The sequence below is a fragment of the Piliocolobus tephrosceles genome, chromosome 13, assembly GCF_002776525.5.
Source record: "Piliocolobus tephrosceles isolate RC106 chromosome 13, ASM277652v3, whole genome shotgun sequence".
Lineage (NCBI taxonomy): Eukaryota > Metazoa > Chordata > Mammalia > Primates > Cercopithecidae > Piliocolobus > Piliocolobus tephrosceles.
In genome coordinates, this window is record NC_045446.1 from 56,160,421 (window position 1) to 56,182,068 (window position 21,648).

Below are 21,648 nucleotides of genomic sequence, written 5' to 3' on the forward strand. Positions count from 1 at the left end.
ACCTTTTCCTTCATGAAATCTGGAGGTTTGTATGTGAAGATGAAGTCAAGGTGTCAGTTACATGGTTGACAGCCTAGAAACCTCAGTGATACCCTCTGCATACTTTATAGCTAGAAATACATGTTTGCTCCTGTCATTTGACTCTGAACAATCCTGGGGTCTAGAGGGTGGGTGGTATCATCTCCGTTGATAAGTGAGCTCCCTTCTGCATGGGAGACACCAAGTGTCAGACAACCTGGCCATGTTCTCAAACCCTTTTCCAATCCCATCATGCTCTTGAGAAATGCTTCCTCTCCTCCCAGGCCCTGGAGACTCAGCCTGCTTTCCTTGCTCTGAAAGTTGGCCCTACCCTTGCCCGCAACCCGTCTTGTAGCACTGGCAACAGACTAGGATGGAAATTCTCAAATCTTCTTTTTCTTTTTGTACATGAAATAAGAACCTTTTGTTTTAATATTTTACAATCCTTCACTCTAGAGAGCTGATGTAGTATAAAAATAACGAACACATAGCATATATAGGTTTTGGAAATGCCATTGTGTCTGTATAGCCTGTAAAAATGGGGTTGGGCTGGCTTTCTCACAGCACTTTCTCTGAGTCCCTTCCTCCGTGGAAGTTTTCCAGATTCTTGTTACTACTACCAGAGCTTCACCCCATCTCCTGATAGCATTGGCCTCCTTGAGATTGGCTGTGGTTGTGAGAAGGAAAGAAATCAGTCAAGTATGCAATATCTTGGGATGTATTGCTGACCTCGTATTGTCTTCTGGGTATTACAGGACCAGGTTCATCAGGTTCACCTCAGAATAAACTGCCATGGAGTTTCCGCAATTTTTCCACAGTTCAGTCTGCATGTTTTCTTCTCCTCTATCATTATGTTAACTCACATATGCAATAGGTAATTAGGACAGGTGAGCTGATTTCCCACGAATATGATCTCTACCCCTAATCTGGGAAGTTTTGTCCTTGGGGATTTTATCTTGTGCATATCTTGTGAGATATGGCACCTGACCATTATTATTTGGGTGGTCTCATGTGGATTTTAGTGCTCTTAATGCTTGGCAACAAGGATCTCACTAAGAAGAGACATCTATATAATTCTCAATGTCCAGCATGGGTAGATTAAATGAACGCCACAACCGCACTAAACATACATGTCAAATAGGGGAAAGGGGAAAGAATCCAGAGCAAAGGATTAGGCTGTCATATATTGCAAAACGGAATGAAATAGTCACTGGGTATTCTTGTTCATAGATAAGAAAATATAGAATATTAGAGACAACAAGGAGACATTAAGGAATGCAGGCCTGGGCATGTTTGAGATAGCCATTGATTTTTGGCCTTGGTCCCTTAAGCTGGGCTTCATTCCCAGTTTGCCCAATTTGGTTTAAATATTCTTTCCACCTTGCTTCTCTTCAACCTTTCTTATCTTGGCACTTAGACTGTGGAGGAAATTGAAGGTTTTTAAAAACTTGAACACTATTAAACTACTAAGGAAAATATAAAAAGCATACTTTGGAGAGATAAACAAAAGATATTTAACTCATCTGTTTTTAAAATTAAGAATAGAAACTATAAGCCTTACTAAAGCAGTTAAATAATAAGGGAAAGAGGTAGGGAAAGAGGAGAAAGAGATGATAAAAGAAAGCAGGACAGAAAGAGAGAGAAGGAGCTCATGAGAGAGAGGGGGAGAGAGGAGAAGAGGGGGAAGGAAAAGAAATAGAACAGAATATGACAGATAGTGAAGGGGAGTAAGCCCAGAGACGTATAGAGGGAGACAAGTCAAAATTAAGTTGTAGCTTTGGTACCGAAGATCTGGATTCTTTTTATTTATTTATGTATTTATTATTGTTATTATTATTATTATTATTTTTGAGACAGGGTCTTGCTCTGTTGCCCAGGCTGGAGTGTAGTGGCACAATCTTGGCTCACTGCAGCCTCAACCTCCTGGGCTCAAGCAATCCTCCCACCTTAGCCTCCAGAGAATCTGGGATCACAGGCCCATGCCACCATGCCTGGCTAATTTTTCTGTCATTTGTGGAGATGGGGTTTCACCATATTGCCTAGGCTGGTCTTGAACTCCTGGGCTCAAGCAATCTGCCTGCCTCGGCCTCCCAAAGTGCTGGGATTGCAGGTGTGAGCCACGATGCCCGACCAAGATCTGGATTCTAAATCTATAAAAAATCTACATCAAATTTATTTAATGTTAAAATATTGAAAGGATCCTCTGAGATCAGGAATGAGACTAGGATGGCTACTATCACTGCTTCTATTCAATATTGTACTGGAGGTCTTAGCTAGTGGAGTGAGGCAAGAAAAACAAATGTAAAGAAAAAAAGAAAATAGATTTACCATTCAGGATGGGCGTGGTGATTCATGCCTGTAATCCCAGCACTTTGGGAACCTAAGGTGGGAAGATGGCTTAAGCCTGGGAGTTCAAGACCAGCCTGGGCAACATAGCAAGACCCTGTCTCTACAGAAATAAAAAATAAAAGTTAGCTGGGTGTGGTGTTATGCGCCTGTAGTCCCAGCTACTCCAGAGGCTGAGGTGGGAGGATTGCTTACTTGAGCTTGGGAGGTCAAGGCTGCAGTGAGCTGTGGTTGTGCCACTGCACTCCAGCCTGGGTGACACAGCAAGACTCTGCCGGGAAAAACAAAACAAAAACTTATTCATGGATGGGCATGATTTGTGTACACAGAAAATCCAAAACAAAATCCCAGAATGACTTCAGCAAGGTCTATACAAAGTCAATATTCAAAAATTAATTGTATTTCTATATACAATACACAAACAATAAAGAGAAATGGAAATCTATAAAATTATGTTTTACAATAATATGAAAAAACTTAAGATGCCCTTCTGAGCCTCATCTTTGTCAAGTGTAAAATTAGGTCTGCAGCAACAATAATAACAATAAAAATAATAGCAGCGGCAGTAAAAACAACTGGGGTTTATTGAGCATCTACAGTATGCCAGACATTGTTCTAAATGTTCACATGGATTGTTTCTTTTAACCTTTAATGGTTATTGTGAGGATTAAATAAAGTAATGTATGTAAAACATTTAGCAAATTGCCTTGCATATAATAAATTCTTAATAAACTTTGGCTGTATAAAAATAATCATTATTTTAGAGAGACTCATTGACTAAGTTGTCAGCAGATCTAAGCTGCTGTTCATTTGGCTAAAGATTTGTAGAATAAACAGTCCTGTATCAGTGTTGTTTTGAAATTTTAAATAGCTCATTAATTCATTTATTCATCCAGACACTGCTCTTGGGTCTAGGAATACAGTGGGTAAGCAAAATAGATAAAAATCCATACCCTAATGGAGTTTCCACTTTAGTAGGGGAAACAGACATTAATCAAATGATATCACGGATTGTGGTATGAGGCTGAAAGTATAAGTACAAGGCATATGAGAGCATAAAAGCGGGAACCTGGTCTGTACTAGAGAATGAAAGAAGGCTTTCTGGCAAAAAATGTCAGTTGAGCTGAGTTCTGAAGGATAAGTGGAACAGGGCAGGGCTAAGAGAATCCTCTATGCAGAGAAAGCAGTTCCTCTGAAGCGGGTGAGGATAGTGGGTGGAGGGAGAGCTTGGTATGTTTCAGGAACTGGAAAAAATGAGTGACGAGTTCAGAGAATGAGGAGAGGGTTATTGAATGAGCTATGGCTACAAAGGAGGACAGAGGGACAGGTCGTCAGGGCCTCGGGAGTCTTGTTAAGAATTTTTGCAGTTATTCTAAGAAGAATGGAGTGCACTGTGGGGTTTTATGAAAAGAAATGATGTGATCGGATCCGTGTTTTGAAAATATTTCTCCATTGAGGAGGCTACTACTGTTGTCTAGGGAGATGTGAAGGTAGGTTAGGCTAGGGCACCATCAGCAGAGGGAAGAATTCGTGGGTATATTTGAGAGATGTTTAAGGGGTAGAATTGATGGGGCTTGGTATTAGCTTGGGTGTGGCAGGAGGGGTGCTTCACTGATGCCTCCCTCATAGGATCTGACTTGCAGATCTGGATGACTAGCAGTGGCTTTCACTGAGATGAGGACAGTCTTCATGGCAAAACAGCTTTAGTAACTATATTGAGACTTGAGAATGTATTTGAAGTATTTATTTTCCTGTGAAAATTTGAATGGGAAAAGAAATGACAGATTCAAGACACTGATTTTGGAAACTTAGATAGATATGCCTAATCCCCATTTTCTCTTTGTTTTTCAAAAGATGTGAAATTGTTATATATTTAGTCTTTTTTTAAAGGGCAGGAATATGAAACTTATACATTCCTGAAGGTTATGTTTAGAGCCAGTCTCCCTCATTTTCCCCGAATCTGTCTCTTCAATCTGAAAAATGGAATGGATTCAGTACAGAAATCTATATCTTCAACTTCTTTTTATAAGCCTTTTACATCTCTTCTCCTCAGATGTAGGAAAATAATTTTGGAGTCAGAACATTACTGCCTTATCCAATGATCGTACGGACTGGGTGATATTAAGATTTAGGTGCTTTGAAGTTCTCTGCCTCTGGTTTGGAAGGTATACTAGGGCCAGAAAAGACCTCCAAATATCTTGGTTAAAGCCTACATCAAATGCTAGTAGTGCTTGGAGTTGATCTGAACAAGCCCATAAGAAAGCCCCGGAATTGACCCAGGTTCCCCAGGACTGATTGGAACTTCCTGAGCCTTGGCATTCTCTCAAAGAAGATCTGAGGCTGATAAGAGTTTGAACCTTCTCAATCCCCTGCTACTTTTGTATAGCAGAAACTATTCTATAGCACCCCTTGACGGGAAGAGAAGCCACTGGTGGTATAGTCAGAGGGGAATTTGAAATTAGAGGGCAGTCCCACAACCTGACCCTTTGCTTAGGTACAGGACTAGGGTGAGGGATGTGGCTGACTGTGTGTGTGTGTGCGTGTGTGTGTGCGCGTGTGTGTGTACATGCCTCAGGTCAGGCAATAAGTTCTCTTTCTCACTCTTGCTCACACACACACACACACACAGTCCTCCGCTTATGCCTCTCTCTGTGTGTCATAGCCTAGCAGCCTCCTTGGTTTCAGGAAGAGGAACAGGGCTTCATGCATTGCCTGAGTTCCTGGAAGCTACCAGACTCTGAAGCCAGAGTGGAATTGGAGCATGGGAGCTCCTGTGGATTGGGTCCCCCTTCTTTCTCCCTCCAGCTAGCAGCCTGACTCTACCTCTTGTCTCTGTTCCCACAGCACTCCACCTCGGTGAGCATCATGGGCATTTCCAACACTGTGGAGATGGAGTTGTCATCTACCAGGTTGGAGAGGCCCCTAGAGCCACAGATCCAGAGTGTGAGCAGCCTGACATCTGGCACCCCCCTGGCAGTACCAAGCCTGCTGAGTGATTCCCCCAAAACGGTGTCCAGCCTGACAAGTGTTCAAAACCAGGCCATGCCCAGCCTGACAACCAGTCACCTACAGACTGTGCCCAGTCTTGTGCGTACCACATTCCAGTCCGTGCCCAACCTGATGAGTGACTCCCCTCAGGCTATGGCAAGCCTGGCAAGTGATCACACTCAGGCTGGGCCCAGCCTAATGTCTGGTCACACCCAGGCTGTGCCAAGTCTGGCAACTTGTCCTCTGCAGAGCATTCCTCCAGTTTCTGACATGCAGCCAGAAACTGGGTCCAGCTCCAGTTCTGGCCGAACTTCAGGGAGCCTGTGCCCCGGAGATGGGGCTGATCCCTCCCTGGGGAATGCTCTGTGTAAGGTAAGTCCTGGGGAAATGCTATTCAAACTTCCTTTGCTCATCAATGGGCAAAAGATTGGCCACTGGGACCCTTATTCTGACCTTAGCTTAACAGTTCTGAGACCACTAATGACAACCATGTCTGAGTTCTTTGATTCTTGTTGATATTTCTCTTTTGAAAGATGGAAAGTGAGGATTCCACTCGCTTCACTGACTCACTGGGACAGGGTCCCATAGCCCCTGGTCTGGATGCTTCCAAGGACTTGGCCATCCCCTCAGAACTGGAGGAGCCAATTAACCTCTCTGTGAAGAAACCTCCACTGGTGCCAGTGGTCAGCACATCTACAGCTCTGCAGCAGTACCGGAACCCAAAAGGTGAGACTCAAGCAGCCTGCCCTTCGTGTTGGCCACAGAGTTGAGCAGATGGACTCAGCACTTCTAGGTGAGATAGAGGCCAGCAGACAAGCTCTAAGCTGGGGAAACAGTGCGTCTCTCTGAGGTTGAATTTACTTCTCTCCTCCAGAACTGTCTTAGTAACACCTGTTCTGCTTCCCTCACCATGGCCATGGCTGATCTAGGGATGGCCAGGACTTATTCTCTTTGTAACACTCCCCATGCAAAGAGTCCTGGGGGTCTGCTTTATACCTAGGGGGAAACAGAACTCAGCCCAGGAGGGCTAGCCTTGACAAAATGTTATAGGGAAAAGAGCATGTCTGACTTTGGAGTCCGATAGATGGAAGTTAGGAAACCAGTTCTCTCCCCTCTGATTCTTGGTAAGATACCCAACCTCCCTCAACTGATTTCTTTCTCTCTAAATGGGGCTAATCGCACCTACTTCATAGGCTACTGGGACCAATAACTATAGTGAAATCATTTGATAACTTACTCTGAGTAGTAAGGATTTTCCTGGTACCTGACAGTAATGTGAATTTGTGTTGTGCCTCATAGTGAAGGTAATTTGGACCATTGGAGATTGGTTCTGATTCACTTCTCAGCTTCCCATGCCCTTTCTCCAACCAGGCTAGGCTAAGTTTGTTCTTCTGTGGAAGGTGAGGGCTAGTTGGGAAGTCAGGAAGTGACTCCCTGATGATCATTTGGAACTTTTTTTGTTCAATGTATGATGCATGTTTAATCTGTAATGATTAGTCTGTTTCCTATACGTGTAATAAATGAAAATGAAAGACATAATTTTTCTCCTTTTTTTTTTTCACACTGACTGAAAGGCCAACTGAAAAATTATTGGTTCTTATTACACACAATAATGTAACTCTGTGTTTTATGCAGTTAAACATTTTAGTCCCTGGTTGCCCATGTACAGTGCCTAGAACCGTGCCTGGTGCTGAATGGATGCTAGTTCCATCCTTTTGCCCCGTGACTGCCTCCATAGACTGCCTACTCAGGGGAGAACTCCCTGGGAGCCTCTTTTCCATGGAGTGTGAGCTGGATTCTTAAGCACTGCTGGAATCCCAGCACTTGGCTGACAGGGCATAGGCTGGACAAAAAGACTCCTCAGAGGAGGCAACACTGGTGTACTGAGAACAAGTGATTTCTGAGCTCATCTTGAAGGTGAGAAACTGGCCCATCAGTGCCTGACCCAACACTCACCCATAGGCAGCCTGTGAGTGTTACTTGTGTTCATCTTTTTAAAAGAAGGTGGCTTCCTCCCCTCAAGAAGGAGATCCATGGCAAACTTGTTACCACTATGAATAACTATAGTGTAGATAACTACTGTATGACAGATGTGTGGCCAAAGGTATGAATAGCAGATATAAGTGGAAGATATGCATGACAGGGTTTGTTGCCACAAATGTGTGTCACAGGTATTTATCTGTCTTTTGCCTTAGAGTATGAGAATTTTGAACAAGGAGCCCTAGAGCTGGATGCAAAGGAGAACCAGAGCATCAGGTAACAGCCTCCTGACTAATCTCCCTCCCATCCATGATTTCACATCCTGAGATGTTGGCACAGGGAGGAAGCATCCTTGATGAATTAACTACAAGTGGAAGAAATTTGCCTGCAACTGTCTTCTTCAACCCCTCAACCTTCAAGTGGATGTCTGGGATGGTTGTGGGAGGATGTCCTGGTTCCTGCACCATGAGGCATGTGCTCTGGGTGCAGTCCTTGCACTTCAGGGAGCTCCTGTCTTTGACCAGGACTACACCAAAGGGCTTCCCAGTGGCTGACAGGGCCTGGCCATGCAGAGCTGGGCCAGGAGGGGACAGAATGTGGACCTGCAGAGTCCACATTCAGAGTCCAGATCTGAGAGGATCTGGAGTAGCAATTCAGCTGGGAATTGTATTAGTCAGGGTTCTCTAGAGGCATAGAACTAGTAGGATATATATATAACTTTATTAAGTATTAATTTACATGATCACAAGGTCCCACAATAGGCTGTCTGCAAGCTTGAGGAGCAAGGAGACCCAGTCTGAGTCTCAAAACTGAAGAACTTGGAGTCTGATGTTCAAGGGCAGGAAGTGTCTAGCACAGGAGAAAGATATAGCCGGGAGGCTAGGCTGATCTCTCCTTTTCATGTTTTTCTGCCTGCTCTATATTTGCTGGCAGCTGATTAGATGGTACCCACCCAATTAAGGGTGGGTCTGCTTTCCCCAGCCCACTGACTCAAATGTTAATCTCCTTTGGCAATGCCCTCACAGACATACCCAGGATCAATACTTTGTATCCTTCAATCCAATCAAGTTGACACTCAGTATTAATCATCACAGGGATCATGGATGTTTCTGACTTAGAGGTTGGGAACAGAGGAGGATCCCACCAAGACCCTGGGGTGTCTATCTTGCTGCAGAGCCTTCAATAGCGAGCATAAGATTCCCTATGTGCGACTGGAGCGACTCAAGATCTGTGCTGCCTCCTCAGGAGAGATGCCTGTGTTCAAGCTGAAGCCACAGAAGAATGATCAGGATGGAAGCTTCCTGCTGATCACCGAGTGTGGTACTGAGTCCTCCAGCATGTCCATTAAGGTACCACTTTGCTCTGCCTTGGCCTTAAACGCTGTCCCAGCCTAAGAGCTTATTCTTTCTGTTACTGCCAGAATTCTGACTCTGGGACCTTTCCTGAGTCTCTGATGGGGCTGCAGCTCGGCCAGACGTTGTCCCCTGCTGCAAGGGGCCTGTGAGATGCATATTAGGAGTGAGATGTCCCAGCATTCATGGGGCTTGCTTGCTTGGGGTCCTGGAATAAGTGGCTCTCATGTAGGCACGCAGGGCCTGCCAGTCCCTCCCTCCCCTCCCTCAAGAGCTTGTTGGTTCTGTGCTCTGGCTGCCCAGACTTACTTCTTCCCCAAGGTCAGCCAGGACAGACTGTCTGAGGCCACCCAGGCCCCAGGTCTGGGGGGAAGAAAGGTCACTGTCACTTCTCTGGCTGGGCAGCGGCCATCAGAAGTGGAGGGCACATCTCCTGAAGAACACAGACTCATTCCTCGAACCCCAGGAGCCAAGAAGGGCCCCCCAGCTCCAATAGAGAATGAGGACTTCTGTGCTGTTTGCCTCAATGGTGGAGAGTTGCTGTGCTGTGACCACTGCCCCAAAGTGTTCCACCTATCCTGCCATGTGCCAGCCTTGCTCAGCTTCCCAGGGTGAGTCATGCCAGTCCAGGACCATCGCCTGGCTAGTAGGGTTACCTTCCAGGGATGATTATTCCAGGCCAGGCCCACAGAGTTCCCAGGATGGGCTTACTCCCCTCTTCTGGACCTGCTTTTTGCAGTCTGTGAGTTAATGGGCCTGGGTATCTTCTGCACACAGATAGGTGGATGTTTGACATTTGGTTGACTTCCTTTCCACCTCTTTTCTCACCTTCTTCTTGCATGTGGATTTGTGCCTATACTACTAACCCCAGTCTCCCCTAACCCCTGTTTTTCTAAATTCACTAAACTCTGAGTTACTGAATTTCTTCCAAGCCTGTGGCTAGGAAGCCATTTCTTACATAGAAAGACCAGGGACTCAGTTTCCCATGCCTGCCATAGGGCAGAGGGAGAGGGAAGGGTGCTCTGGGCAATGTGCTGAGGCCTAACATGGCCTCACCTGCCCCTGCAGGGGAGAGTGGGTGTGTACCTTGTGCCGCAGCCTGACCCAGCCCGAGATGGAGTACGACTGTGAGAATGCCCGCTATAACCAGCCTGGAATGCGGGCATCTCCTGGCCTAAGCATGTATGACCAGAAGGTAGGGAGGAGTCTTTGGAAGCAAGGTTCCCTGCCTTTAGCAGCCCCCTCTGCCTACAGGGTCTGAGGGCTTTCAGAGGGGATGAGGGGCTTTTCTGGATACCTTTCTTTGTGCTATACCTGACAACTTGGCCCAGGGGTGTTTGGATGATTTTCCTTCTCCCAGCAGTTTTCCTCTGGCTTGGGAACCTGAATTGCACCTTAGTATGGCAGCTGGCACCCTGTGGGACAGAGCTAGGGAGTTATCAGGGTCAGCATCTTTTTTTTTTTTTTTTTTTTTTTTTTGAGACGGAGTCTCGCTCTGTCGCCCAGGCTGGAGTGCAGTGGCGCGATCTCCACTCACTGCAAGCTCCGCCTCCCGGGTTCACGCCATTCTCCTGCCTCAGCCTCCCCTGTAGCTAGGACTACAGGCGCCCACCACCACGCCTGGCTAATTTTTGTATTTTTAGTAGAGACGGAGAGGGTCAGCATCTTTAGTTCATACTGAGGTGAGACCAGAACAAAGTAACTCTGTTGCCAATTCTGATTTTGCAGAAGTGTGAGAAGCTGGTATTGTCCTTGTGCTGCAATAACCTCAGCCTGCCCTTCCATGAACCTGTCAGCCCCCTGGTAAGGAAGGCCATGCTGTTTCTGCCTGCTATTGTCTTTTCTGCTCAGAGGGCCCAGGCCTTGGGGCAGGAGCATCATAGTTCCCAGGTTGGGCTCAGAGCATGGCCACTGGAAATAGTGACAATATTAACTGTGGATAGTCCAGGGGACCATAGGAGGTCCTACATGGCCATTCCAGCCTCCCCCACGGCAACTGCTACTGTATCAGATCTGACTTGACAGGTGACACATTCCTCCTTTTCCCTTTCTCTTTGTCTTCTTTCTCCATCCTTTTCTTCCTGTTTCTCATCATTCCTCCTCCTATTCTTTCACTTATATTCCAACTCATTCTCCATTTCTTCTTCCTTCTTATCCACACCTCCATTTCTTGTCTTACCCCCTTTGCCTCCTTCTCCTCATGTCTCCTCCCTCAAGGCCCGGCATTATTACCAGATTATCAAGAGGCCCATGGACCTGTCAATCATCCGGAGGAAGCTGCAAAAGAAGGACCCGGCTCACTATACCACCCCAGAGGAGGTGGTATCAGATGTGCGCCTCATGTTCTGGAACTGTGCTAAGTTCAATTATGTATGTCTTGCCTGTTTTCCCTATCTCATATTTCCCTGCAATCCCAGGACTGTCATGGGTGGGTAGCGGTGGGAGTTAGGTTTGGTCTGGGCTGCCATGAGGACTGGGGAGCAGATTCTGGGGGCCTGCTGTGGTGAGTGTTTAAAAGCTCTCTCCCACACTCAGGCCTCAGCATGGACTCAGGAAAAAGGGGAGGTACTAGTGACTGGCCATCTGTGGATACCTATTGGGGTCACTTCTGCCTTAAAAGCTGCTACCAAACTAGTTTTCCTGAGTCCTCGGAGAAAAATGTCAAGTTCCAGACACCTCAGGAGACCGCGCCAGGCTTTGTGCTCTGTGTAGCTCTTGGGGGACCTGGAAGAGATGGACTAGTAGAAAAGGGCTAGACCATCAGAACATCACTGCTCTCCTCCCCCCATCAGCCTGACTCCGAGGTTGCAGAGGCTGGCCGCTGCCTGGAAGTGTTCTTTGAGGGCTGGTTGAAGGAGATCTACCCGGAGAAACGGTTTGCCCAGCCAAGGCAGGAGGACTCAGACTCTGAGGAGGTGTCTAGCGAGAGTGGATGTTCCACTCCCCAGGGCTTCCCGTGGCCTCCCTACGTGCAGGAGGGCATCCAACCCAAGAGGCGGCGACGACACATGGTAAAGAGTTACTGCCAGCCGGCAGCAGGTGGGTGGTGATCAGGCAAGCAGAGGGGCACCCAAGCAGCAACCTAAGGCAAAGCTGTTCGGGTGGCGCAAAAAATAGTGGTGACAATGAACCCCCACTTCCAGCCCCTTAACCCCTAAGGAAGGCAGGGCAGTACAGGGCTCATCAATGCCAGTTACTCACGAGACTTGAAATTCAGAAAGGTACCTGTCCCTGCCCAGGGTAACCCAGCATTTAGCAGCAGACCTGGGCTGAGAAACCAGTTGTCCTGATTCCCAGTTTGGTGCTAGCTACACTACACTGTGATTGTGATGCCCCTAAGGAGGGAATTACCTGGTCTTAGTGCCTGGTTTCTATTTGGGTTTGAGGGAGAAAGGAAGGGATCTTTCTTAGCCCCTTGGTGTAGCTAAGGAAGGAAAGGTATTGCTTGCAGCAGAGAGAGCTCCTCTGATCTTTGGGCTGGTCCCACCTGTGTAGACCAGAAACGTCCATTCAGTGCTGTTTAATTCCACCGAAATGTTTTGCCTGCCTACTGTGTGCCAGGGTCTGACCAGCCATCCCCAGTTGTTTACCATACTTAGCATACAATGGTTAGTGGCTTCAGTAAGTTTTACTGCTGCGTTCCTGGGTAGAATAAAATACTTTGACTCTGCAGAACTGCAATCTTGACATAGCCTTTTCATGTTAATAAATCCTACATTTGGCTACTTTAATTCCAAATATGTATTTTTCTTTCAGGAGAATGAAAGAGCAAAGAGAATGTCATTTCGCCTGGCCAACAGTATCTCTCAGGTGTGACAGCCAAAAGGAGACTGGGCACTCTGGCAGCTGTTGTCCCATCCTGTCGACCATTCCTCCCCATCTCGCAGTTTATCCTCTTCAGAATGTGGATGGTAGATGAGTCTCATTGAACTGTATAGTGCTCTTCTTTGCCATTTGCATCTACAGCATTTGTTTGGGAGCCATAGTGCATCCACTACAGAGAAAATTTCAGTAATAAACAGGAAAGAGGAGGGTATTTATTATTACCAGAGTAATCAGATGTATAGGCTGCACTTGACAGGACCACACCTGGTTAGGCTTGGGAGGACCTACTTTCCTTGGTGAATTTTTTTCTGCCTAGGAAAGCAGACCTGTCTCACCTTTTAGTGTCCAGGGCTCAGGAGCCATGTATGTATCTGAACTCCTCCTGGGCTCAGAAGTGGGTAAAAGAAGGGAGAGAGGTTTAGACATATGGTAGGACTGTGATCCCTGGCCCAGCACAGCCAAAGACTATCACTTTTTGCCTTTGCTTGTCCTGTCTGGACAGAGGCACCTGCCATGTGCACACTAGTGGAGGCTTCTAGAGGCCGTAGGTCTCAATTTGTGCCTATTTGGGTTCTAACGGTTTTCAGGGTATTTGTTTTGCATACTCACTTTCCTGATGTTGACTTAGGTGGCTGCTGTGAAAATGCTGTGGATGGTGTGACATTCTTGATTGAGCTGGGTGGCTCTGCAGAGACCACTTACAACTTCTGGTTCAGATTTCACTTTCGGACTTAGAAAGATGTCCACTTGAGAGCCCGCCCGCTGTGCTACTTACTCTGGGTTAATCGCACTTCTTTAGGGTGAGAACCTGCCTTCCTAGAAGTGACTGTTGGTGCTTGTCAGTGGCCATACCCTTTATCATCCTCATTCAGAGGTCTGGATCTTGAGTTCTGCTTGTAAATACTGTGAGGCAGCTGCTGTCTGCTTCAGGTCCAGAGTTCCATGGGTGGAGAGAGTAACCCACAACCAGCTCATTCCCCTGGGCCTCTCCTCCTGCTTAGAGATTCTAGTTCTCAACCTCTCCGAGTTCATGAGCCAAAGATCAGAAGTGAGTCTTCTGACTAGCCCACCTCGAGGCTGTCTACAGCCCCCCAAAAGCCAACACTTTACTGGCAGCCCTTTTTGTTGGAGGTTAGAGAAGGCCTCAGGGACCAACAGGGGCTAGATCTAGACATTTCTGGGGAAGTTTGTCTAAGGTGGACAGGGGGAAAAATCAAGAGGCAAAAAGCCAGTGTGCTTTGGTGACCATGAAGCAACCTCAGAGCCTTAGTTCTCCTGGAATGCAAAGAGAAGCATTCTGGAAGCCATGGGAACAGGCACTCAAGGCTGCATCCTGGATGGATCTGCATGGTCCTCGCAGGGTGTTTGTGAGGATACTGGAGGTCAGGCTACCTCCCAAGCAAGGGCTTGGTTGAGAGGGAACCCATTGTTCATATTGTTGGGGGAGTTATGAACCTGACATGTCAGTGGCCAGGACTGAGATGGCTCTCCCTGGTCCTGTCATTGCATGGCTAATTTCAGGGGAGTCTCAAGTCATGGCTTTGTTTCTGCTAAGAGATAAAGTTCAAGGATGTTCTTGTTTGCAGGGCCTTCGCTAATGAGCAATTTTTTTAAAAATTAGAAAACATTTCTTCTCTCTTTGTGAGTTGATGGTATTGCTCATTTCCTTCTCTACCCAACCTCAGAGATCATCTTCACTTTAAAGCAAACCATGCCCCTTGGCTTGCCACTCTTTCAGCAGCACATGCCACGTTCTCCTAAGCAGATGGGCTTCCGTGATCCCATTTTCTAGTTTGGGGTAACTAAGTCGTCAATGCTTTACTAGTCCGACAGTCTTTGGACCTAGGCTTCTGCCCTTTGAGACTCACATGACTTTCTGGTTTGGGATCTGGTCATTTCCCTTTAAATTTTTGAATCTTCTTCTTTGTTCAGTTAGCTTGGCAAAGTACCCTCTGTTCTCGTGTCACTAATTCCTGCTCTAGGTCATCTTTCCTTTGTGCAGCCCACATTCCCACCATCCCTGTGAGCTTTGTTGTACTTGGTGTTGGGCAGCTGGTGAGTGTTGTGACAGGCTCAGACCTGATCCTTCCTCAGGACCAACTGGAGACCACAAATTTAAAGCAGAAATGCCTGTTAAAAACTTGGCTTTCCTTATATCAGTGAGGCTTCCAGCTTCGGTGTGGCCTCCTGGGCTCAAGGATCAGCTTGCTGGGCCAGGGGCATCTTAGTAATGTGCTGGAGAGACACATGCTCCCTTCTCGTCATAGAGAGCCTGCATGCTGAGAGGCTCCCTTGAGAAACCTGCCTCTCCCTGGCTTTTCCCTTAGACGTAGCCACCAGAGTTTTGAGTCACGGTTTTGTTTTGTTTTTTCATGAAAAACCAGAACATGACTTAGAAATTAGAAAAGAAAAAAAAAAAAAGTCCTGCTAGCCAAGTGACTGTCTGCAGGGGCTCTTCATTAACATTTGGGCTGATCCTGCTTTTGAATTATTCCCATAATGGCCCAGTTTTGAAGTCTGCCAAGTCCTTTTGTTCTTGACAACATCGTGCAGTGAAAATATGGTGAGTTCTAGATTCTTATGGGACAGCATGCGGTTCTAGAGGAAAAATTGGCTTCTTGGGTCTGCTGAGAAATAAGACAGTAAAGTGGCTTCAGTTGATGCGAAGGGGATTTTAGTTAAAAATTGGTTCAGGATTTTAAATTTTTATTTTATTTTTTGGCCAGGCGCGGTGGCTCTTGCCTGTAATCCCAGCACTTTGGGAGGCTGAGGTGGGTGGATCACCTAAGGACAGGAGTTTGAGACCAGCCTGGCCAACGTAGTGAAACCTTGTTTCTACTAAAAATACAAATATCAGCCAGGTGTGATGGCATGTGCCTGTAATCCCAGCTACTTGGGAGGCTGAGGCAGGAGAATTGCTTGAATCCGGGAGGTGGATGTTGCAGTGAGCTGAGATGTGCCATTGCACTCCAACCTGGGCAACAGAACGAGACTGCGTCTCAAAAAAAAAAAAAAAAAAAAAAAAAAAATTGGTTCATGATGAACTTGCAGAGCACTCTTCCACAGAACATGGGTAGGTTAGCCCTGCCTGACTTCTAGCAATTGCTAACCACACACCTTGCCTGCCTCTAGTACCCCTACCTGAGTGGCAGCCACCAGACCCTCCATAGGCTCTGTTCCATGGCAGTCCTTGTCATCCAGCCCGGCGGACTCTGGCTCCCTCCCTGTACCCATTTCTAGCAACAGCCTGGCTCCTAAGACCGAGGCGCCTCCTTGTTTGTTCCTGGGCTCTGCTCTGCTCCCTCTCTCACTCCATGGAGTCACTTATAGTCTTCCTTTCTGAACTCCTGAACTGAGCCTTTGTTCCTTCTGGATCGCCACCTCCTGGGCTTCTTCTCCCTCCCTCAGTACTGCCAACATTGCCCTGCATCTTCAGTCCATTTCCATGACCTCAGCCCTCTCTCTCCTCTTCTTGTCTTTTAGCTTTCTCCTGGATTTCTTCCTCTCGCCAGCATGAACTCAGAGCCTATCAAACCCTATCACACACTGATGTTTTTATCAGCATCCTGAACTTTCTCATGCCCTTCAACTTTTCTTTTCTTTTTTTTTTTAGAAAGAGTGTCGCTCTGTCACCCAGGCTGGATTGCAGTGGCATGATCTCGGCTCATTGCAACCTCTGCCTCCTGGGCTCAGGTGATCCTCCCATCTCAGCCCCCTGAGTAGCTGGGACCACAGGTGCGTGCCATCATGCCTGGCTGATTTTTCTACTTTAGGTAGAGATGGAGTTTCGCCATATTGCTCAAGCTGGTATCAACACTCCTGGGCTCATGCGATCTGCCTCCCTTGGCCTCCCAAAGTGCTGGGATTACAGGCATGAGCCACTGCGCCAGTCCTATCCCCTTCAATTTTTGCTAAAACTATAAGCCATTCTCCATTTTCGTCGTCACCCTATTTGCTGCTTCCATCTCCTGGGCTGCTAAGCATGACATTCACAGTTGGCAGCCTTAGTTGAGCTCTCAGTATTGACTGGAAGTTCAATTTGTTGTGACCCTTTTTTTTCCCCACCCAAGCCTCCATCTTGGCCCTCCGCAAATGACTGAGCTCACTGTCTACTTCACAGAAGAGAGTCCCTAAAGCAAGAGCTTCCTTGCCCGCTGCTCCTCTCTCCCCTCTCATTCATCTGTGTCTGTAACTCTCCCCATCCCCTCCGTTCTTGCTCCTATTTAGTTCTCTCTGTCTTGAATACTGTTGTATGTCCTCCAAGACTGCTCCCTCGCTTAGTTCACTGCTCCCACTCCCTGGAGTCTGTCTCCATTGGTTACCTACACACAGCCTGCAAACAAGTTCTCCCCAAGATTAAAACAGCATTTCTCAGAGTCTGTTACCCCTTACACATTTTCCTTGTTAGCCAAGTTACTTTAAAAAAGAAGCTTTTTAAACTGATTCTTCCTCAGCTTTTCTTCAGCCCTCTATACTTTTTCATAAAAGTCACCAGTGACTGCCCGGTTGCCAAATAGAATGAACACCTTTCAGTGCTCAGCTGTCTTGACCTCTCTGCAGCATTTCACCCCACCCACCAACCCTTGATGAAACAACCTCCTCCCTTAGCTTTTATGACACCCCAAGTCTCTGGATTCTCAGAGAATCCAAAAAGACAAGTCTCTGGATTCTCTCCTCTTACCTCTCAGCCCACACAGGCTGAGCCATCCTTGAAACCTAGACAGGGGGAAATATCTGTGGCTGTCTGTGGTCTCTTCTTTTCAGGAGTTGGGTAGGCAGGAAGAATTACAGCTGCTCCTGCTTCCTCTGTCTATTTCCTGCGTCCCTTCCTTTTCCTGAACTCAGTTCTCCTCATGCCAAGCATGTTTATGAGCTCCTGCTGGGAGGACAGCATCTGTGAGTCCTTCCCTCTGTCTCTCCCAGACAACACAGATATTTTAGCCATGTTTGCTAAGAGACCCCATCTAAGTCAGCCCGAGGGTGTGGATTAGGTTTTACAGCATCCAGGGCGCAGTCTGGCTAAACTGGATTACCATGCTGGTGGGCAGCTCCTCGCCATGATCCTGCACCAGTTAGAGCCTGCTGCCATTGAGAAGGAGTCTGGGATTGTGGTAAGACATGTTTCCATGCATGTCAGTGCTGCTAACCAGGAGGAGAACCTGGCAGGGTGGGTGCCTGCTGCTACCACTGGGATGGAGGGAGAATAGGGAGTGCGGTGGTTCCTCCCTTGCTGGGGCTCAGATGGAGTCAGCATGACTCCCTATATCAGGGCCTTTTCCACCTGTGCTGATCACCACCAGCTGCTTGCTCCAGTTGTTTCTGGAGTTGGAGGCAGCTATTGGTTGCTTTCTTGGAGGTAAGGAGGTACATACTAGAAAGACACCTGATTTGAGAGTCTGAACACCAAAATTTTTGGCTCTTTCCATTATGAACTGTGTGACCTTGGATACAGTTTCCTCATCTATAAGGTTGTGGTGGAAGAATGGCTGAGAACATGATCTCTCAGCTCTCGAGCTGTAAAAATGTTAATTATGATTTTGACTCTAAAGATCAGGCCACATAAGGAACAGGGGAATTCCGGGGGTAGGACACAGCTGGGGGAGTCCAGACCAGGGCAGGGAAAGGGGACTCACAAGCCAAACAGAGCTGCTTTGAGGAAAGTTCTTATCAGCTGGTGCTGCTTCGTGAGCCATATGCCCATTCCTCAAGCTGTACCCCCTTTCTTGGCTATGTAGGATGAGTTCCTCCTAGACCCTTGTTAGGAGTGGCTATTGGATCCAAAGCGGTAGGGGCATGAGGGAGGATATTTTAAAGGAAAGTAGTATCACTGATCTTAAAAGGACCTATACATTCAAGAACAAATAAAAAATAGCACTTTTCTTTACCAAGAATTGTGTCCTGGAGTGTTTTTCAGCGAAGACAGTTGAACCTATCGCATGGCCTTCTTGCCCCTAGATCTCTACATCATAAGAACTCAAGGTGGGGAAGAATAGCCTGGGAGACCTTTCTCTCTAGGGAAGAACTCACCTCTCTGCTTTTTCTTCTTCTTCTTATTTTTTGTTTTGCTTTTTGAGATGGAGTCTCACCCTGTCGCCAGGCTGGAGTGCAGTGGCGCGATCTCGGCTCACTGCAACCTCCGCCTCCCAGGTTCAAGCAATCCTCCTGCCTCAGCCTCCCAAGTAGCTGGGACTACAGGTGCACACCACCACGCTCAGCTATTTTTTTTGTATTTTTAGTAGAGGCGGGGTTTCACCATGCTGGCCAGGATGGTCTCAATATCTTGACCTCCTGATCTGCCCACCTCAGCCTCCTAAAGTGCTGGAATTACAGGCGTGAGCCACCGCGCCCAGCCTGCTTCTTATTTTTATTATTTTTAGTTTTCTTTAGAGACAAGGTCTTGCTGTGTTGCCCACATTGGTCTCAAACTCCTGGGCTCAAGTTTTCCTCCCACCTCAGCCTCCTGAGTAGCTGAGACTACAGGGACGTGCCACCATGTCTCTGCTTCTTACTGTGTTAACACAACCTGTTTCTCAAAACACAGGCAACAATTCTGAGGTGGAGTTAGGGAAAAGGCATCATGTGAATGCCTTTAGCACCTCCAAGCGCTAAACACTTCAAGAATGTTCTTTATATAGTAATGGTCCCCAGTTACATATCTTTAGCTGTCCTCTCTGCTTTCTCCACGCTAGTGGTTTCTAGCCATTTTTGGGGGGTCAAGGGCATTGTTATGAATATTTGTCATTCAATTATGAGGCTGCATAAAGTCTGAACCCCTTTCCTATCTTTGGTGAATTTCCTGCCTCAGGAGTCTTGGGAGACACAGCTCATTCTTCCCTGCAGAAGCTAAATATACTATTGATTTCCCAGCATCCGTTGAAGTCAGGTTACAGGCCTAGTGGTAGTGATTTACAAAAAAAAAAAAAAAAAAAAAAGCCCAGAGCCTCCTTTCCGGTGACAGTGTTGGCTGCAGGCAGGTGTGGTTTCCACGGCGGCAGTAGCAGCAGCAGCGGTACAAGGTGAAGCACGTGGGGCTCGATGGCATTGCTAGTTTCTTCAGCAGACCAATTTTGCACATGATTTCAGGAATTGTTCCTGGCTGCACAGCTCTGAGTATAATTCTCTAGCCTTCCTTACAATTCTGTGAACCACCTAAAAAGCCTTATAATAAATTCATTTTTTTCTGTGTACATCAGCCAGAAATGGTTTCTGGTACTTGCAACTCAACACTGTAACCGATGTTTGGTGATAAAAGTCATGGGCCCACTCTTCTGAGCTCCAGACTCACCGATCCTGTGGTCTATTGGACAGCTCCCCTTGGATGTCTCAGTGTTACCTGACACACTAGCCACCCCCTTCACAGATTCTTCCTCTCATATCCTCCATCTTAGCAGCCAGGACGTGGGAAGAAAACTAGAGGGATGTGGTATCCGAGAAACCAAGGAAGTTTGTGTTTCAAGGAAGGATAATCATCAGTTTTCATGGTTAAGATGAGACCTGAAAAATTTTCTCTGACCTCTCACCCCTCTCCAGACTGGCCCAAGTACATGAACCGTTTCTCTGCTTACTCTGTGATCTTCCTGCCTCAGCCTCCTGAGTAGCTGAGATACAGGCATGTACCACCACACTGACTTGCCTTACTAATTTTTTCAGTACTAGTCCTTCTCTAGGTTCCAGGGACACAGCCCTTCTACTCCCCACACCTTGGGTTCCATGGCAAGCTGCTAGTCAGGCCAGCTCCCTGGAGCAAGTCTTGCTCTCATAGGTAGTGCAGCATTTGACCTCCTCTTCCTCCACACCTGACCTATGGATTATTTTATCCACTAGGGAGTAGAGGCATAGTATCCAGGGTCTAGGAGCTTTTCAAAGGCCTATAAAAATAAGTCCTGGCCAGGTACTGTGGCTCACACCTATAACCCTAGCACTTTGGGAGGCCAAGGTGGGAAGATCGCTTGAGCCTAGGAGTTCGAGACCAGCCTGGGCAACATAGCAAGACCCTGTCTCTTAAAAAAAATTAGCCAGATGTGGTGGCACACACCTGTAGTCCCAGCTATTCAGGAGGTTGAAGTGGGAGGATCACTTTGAGCCTGGGGGTTGAGGCTGAAGTGAGCCATGATCGTGCCACTGCACTCCAGCCTGGGTAACGGAGTGAGACCCTGTCTCAAAAAAAAAAAGAAAAGAAAAGAAAAGAAAAGAAAAAAAAAGTCCTGGCCGGGTGCAGTGGCTAATGCCTGTAATCCCAGCACTTTGAGGGGCCGAGGCAGGTGGAACACCTGAGGTCAGGAGTTCAAGACCAGCCTGACCAACATGGAGAAACGCCGTCTCTACTAAAAATACAAAATTAGCTGGGCCTGGTGGTGCATGCCTGTAATCCCAGCTGCTCGGGGGCTAAGGCAGGAGAATTGCTTGAACCTGGGAGGCGGAGGTTGCGGTGAGCCGAGATTGCGCCACTGCACTGCAGCCTGGGGAACAAGAGCAAAACTCCGTCTCAAGAAAAAAGTCCTGAAACAATATAAAATAAAAGATGGCAAATTATACATAAATGTCTAATTATACATAAATGTCTATACATAAATGTCTATATATCAGGTTAAAGCTATAGTTGTTAATTTTATAACAATTTTATAAAGCTTCATAAAAATTGTTATACCTGAAAACAATTTGTAAGTTAGAGTTTCTCACTTCATAAGAAATTCTATATATACAAGATAATTGCCAAGAAACCTGAGCCCAACGTAAATTAAATGAGTTACTCGTAGCCAAATAATTAAAAAGCAAAATTATAAAAATAATTTCAAAAATTTGCAGTAAAAACTATATTTACCACAGGCTGTAGGTGCAGCTTCATGTTTGATGTAGGGCTTCCTAGAATAAGAATGCCTGTTCTCTGGGAAGAACTCTCATCCATGGGCCTTGGAGTTGTGCCCAGGTTGGAGAGGGAGACCCCTTGTCTTAACAGACATCACTCCCGAAGGCCTTGCCCAGAATATGCTTTGGGGAATGAGAGGGCGTAACCAATCCTTAGAGACAGCTCTGCAATTGTAACAGAGAGTGCTAATTGTTGCCAGTGTCTATTTTCTTTTTCTTTTTTCTTTTCTTTTTTTTTTTTTTGACAAGATCTTGCTCTGTCACCCAGGCTGGA

At 46.7% G+C, this 21,648-nt stretch overlaps 1 protein-coding gene across 1 annotated transcript in view; it reads left to right on the plus strand.

Moving 5' to 3' along the window:
• The window catches only part of TRIM66 (tripartite motif containing 66), a 46,942-nt gene extending 28,545 nt beyond the window's left edge, over positions 1-18,397 (plus strand). Inside the window, exons 11-20 of the mRNA XM_023189810.1 lie at positions 5,209-5,728; positions 5,983-6,078; positions 7,548-7,608; positions 8,507-8,681; positions 9,006-9,295; positions 9,753-9,879; positions 10,413-10,487; positions 10,902-11,054; positions 11,477-11,695; positions 12,441-18,397. Of these exons, the coding sequence (XP_023045578.1) occupies positions 5,209-5,728; positions 5,983-6,078; positions 7,548-7,608; positions 8,507-8,681; positions 9,006-9,295; positions 9,753-9,879; positions 10,413-10,487; positions 10,902-11,054; positions 11,477-11,695; positions 12,441-12,500 (1,776 nt within the window). The 3' untranslated portion in view covers positions 12,501-18,397. The remainder of the gene's footprint in view (positions 1-5,208; positions 5,729-5,982; positions 6,079-7,547; positions 7,609-8,506; positions 8,682-9,005; positions 9,296-9,752; positions 9,880-10,412; positions 10,488-10,901; positions 11,055-11,476; positions 11,696-12,440) is intronic.
• The last annotated feature ends 3,251 nt before the right edge of the window (positions 18,398-21,648 follow it).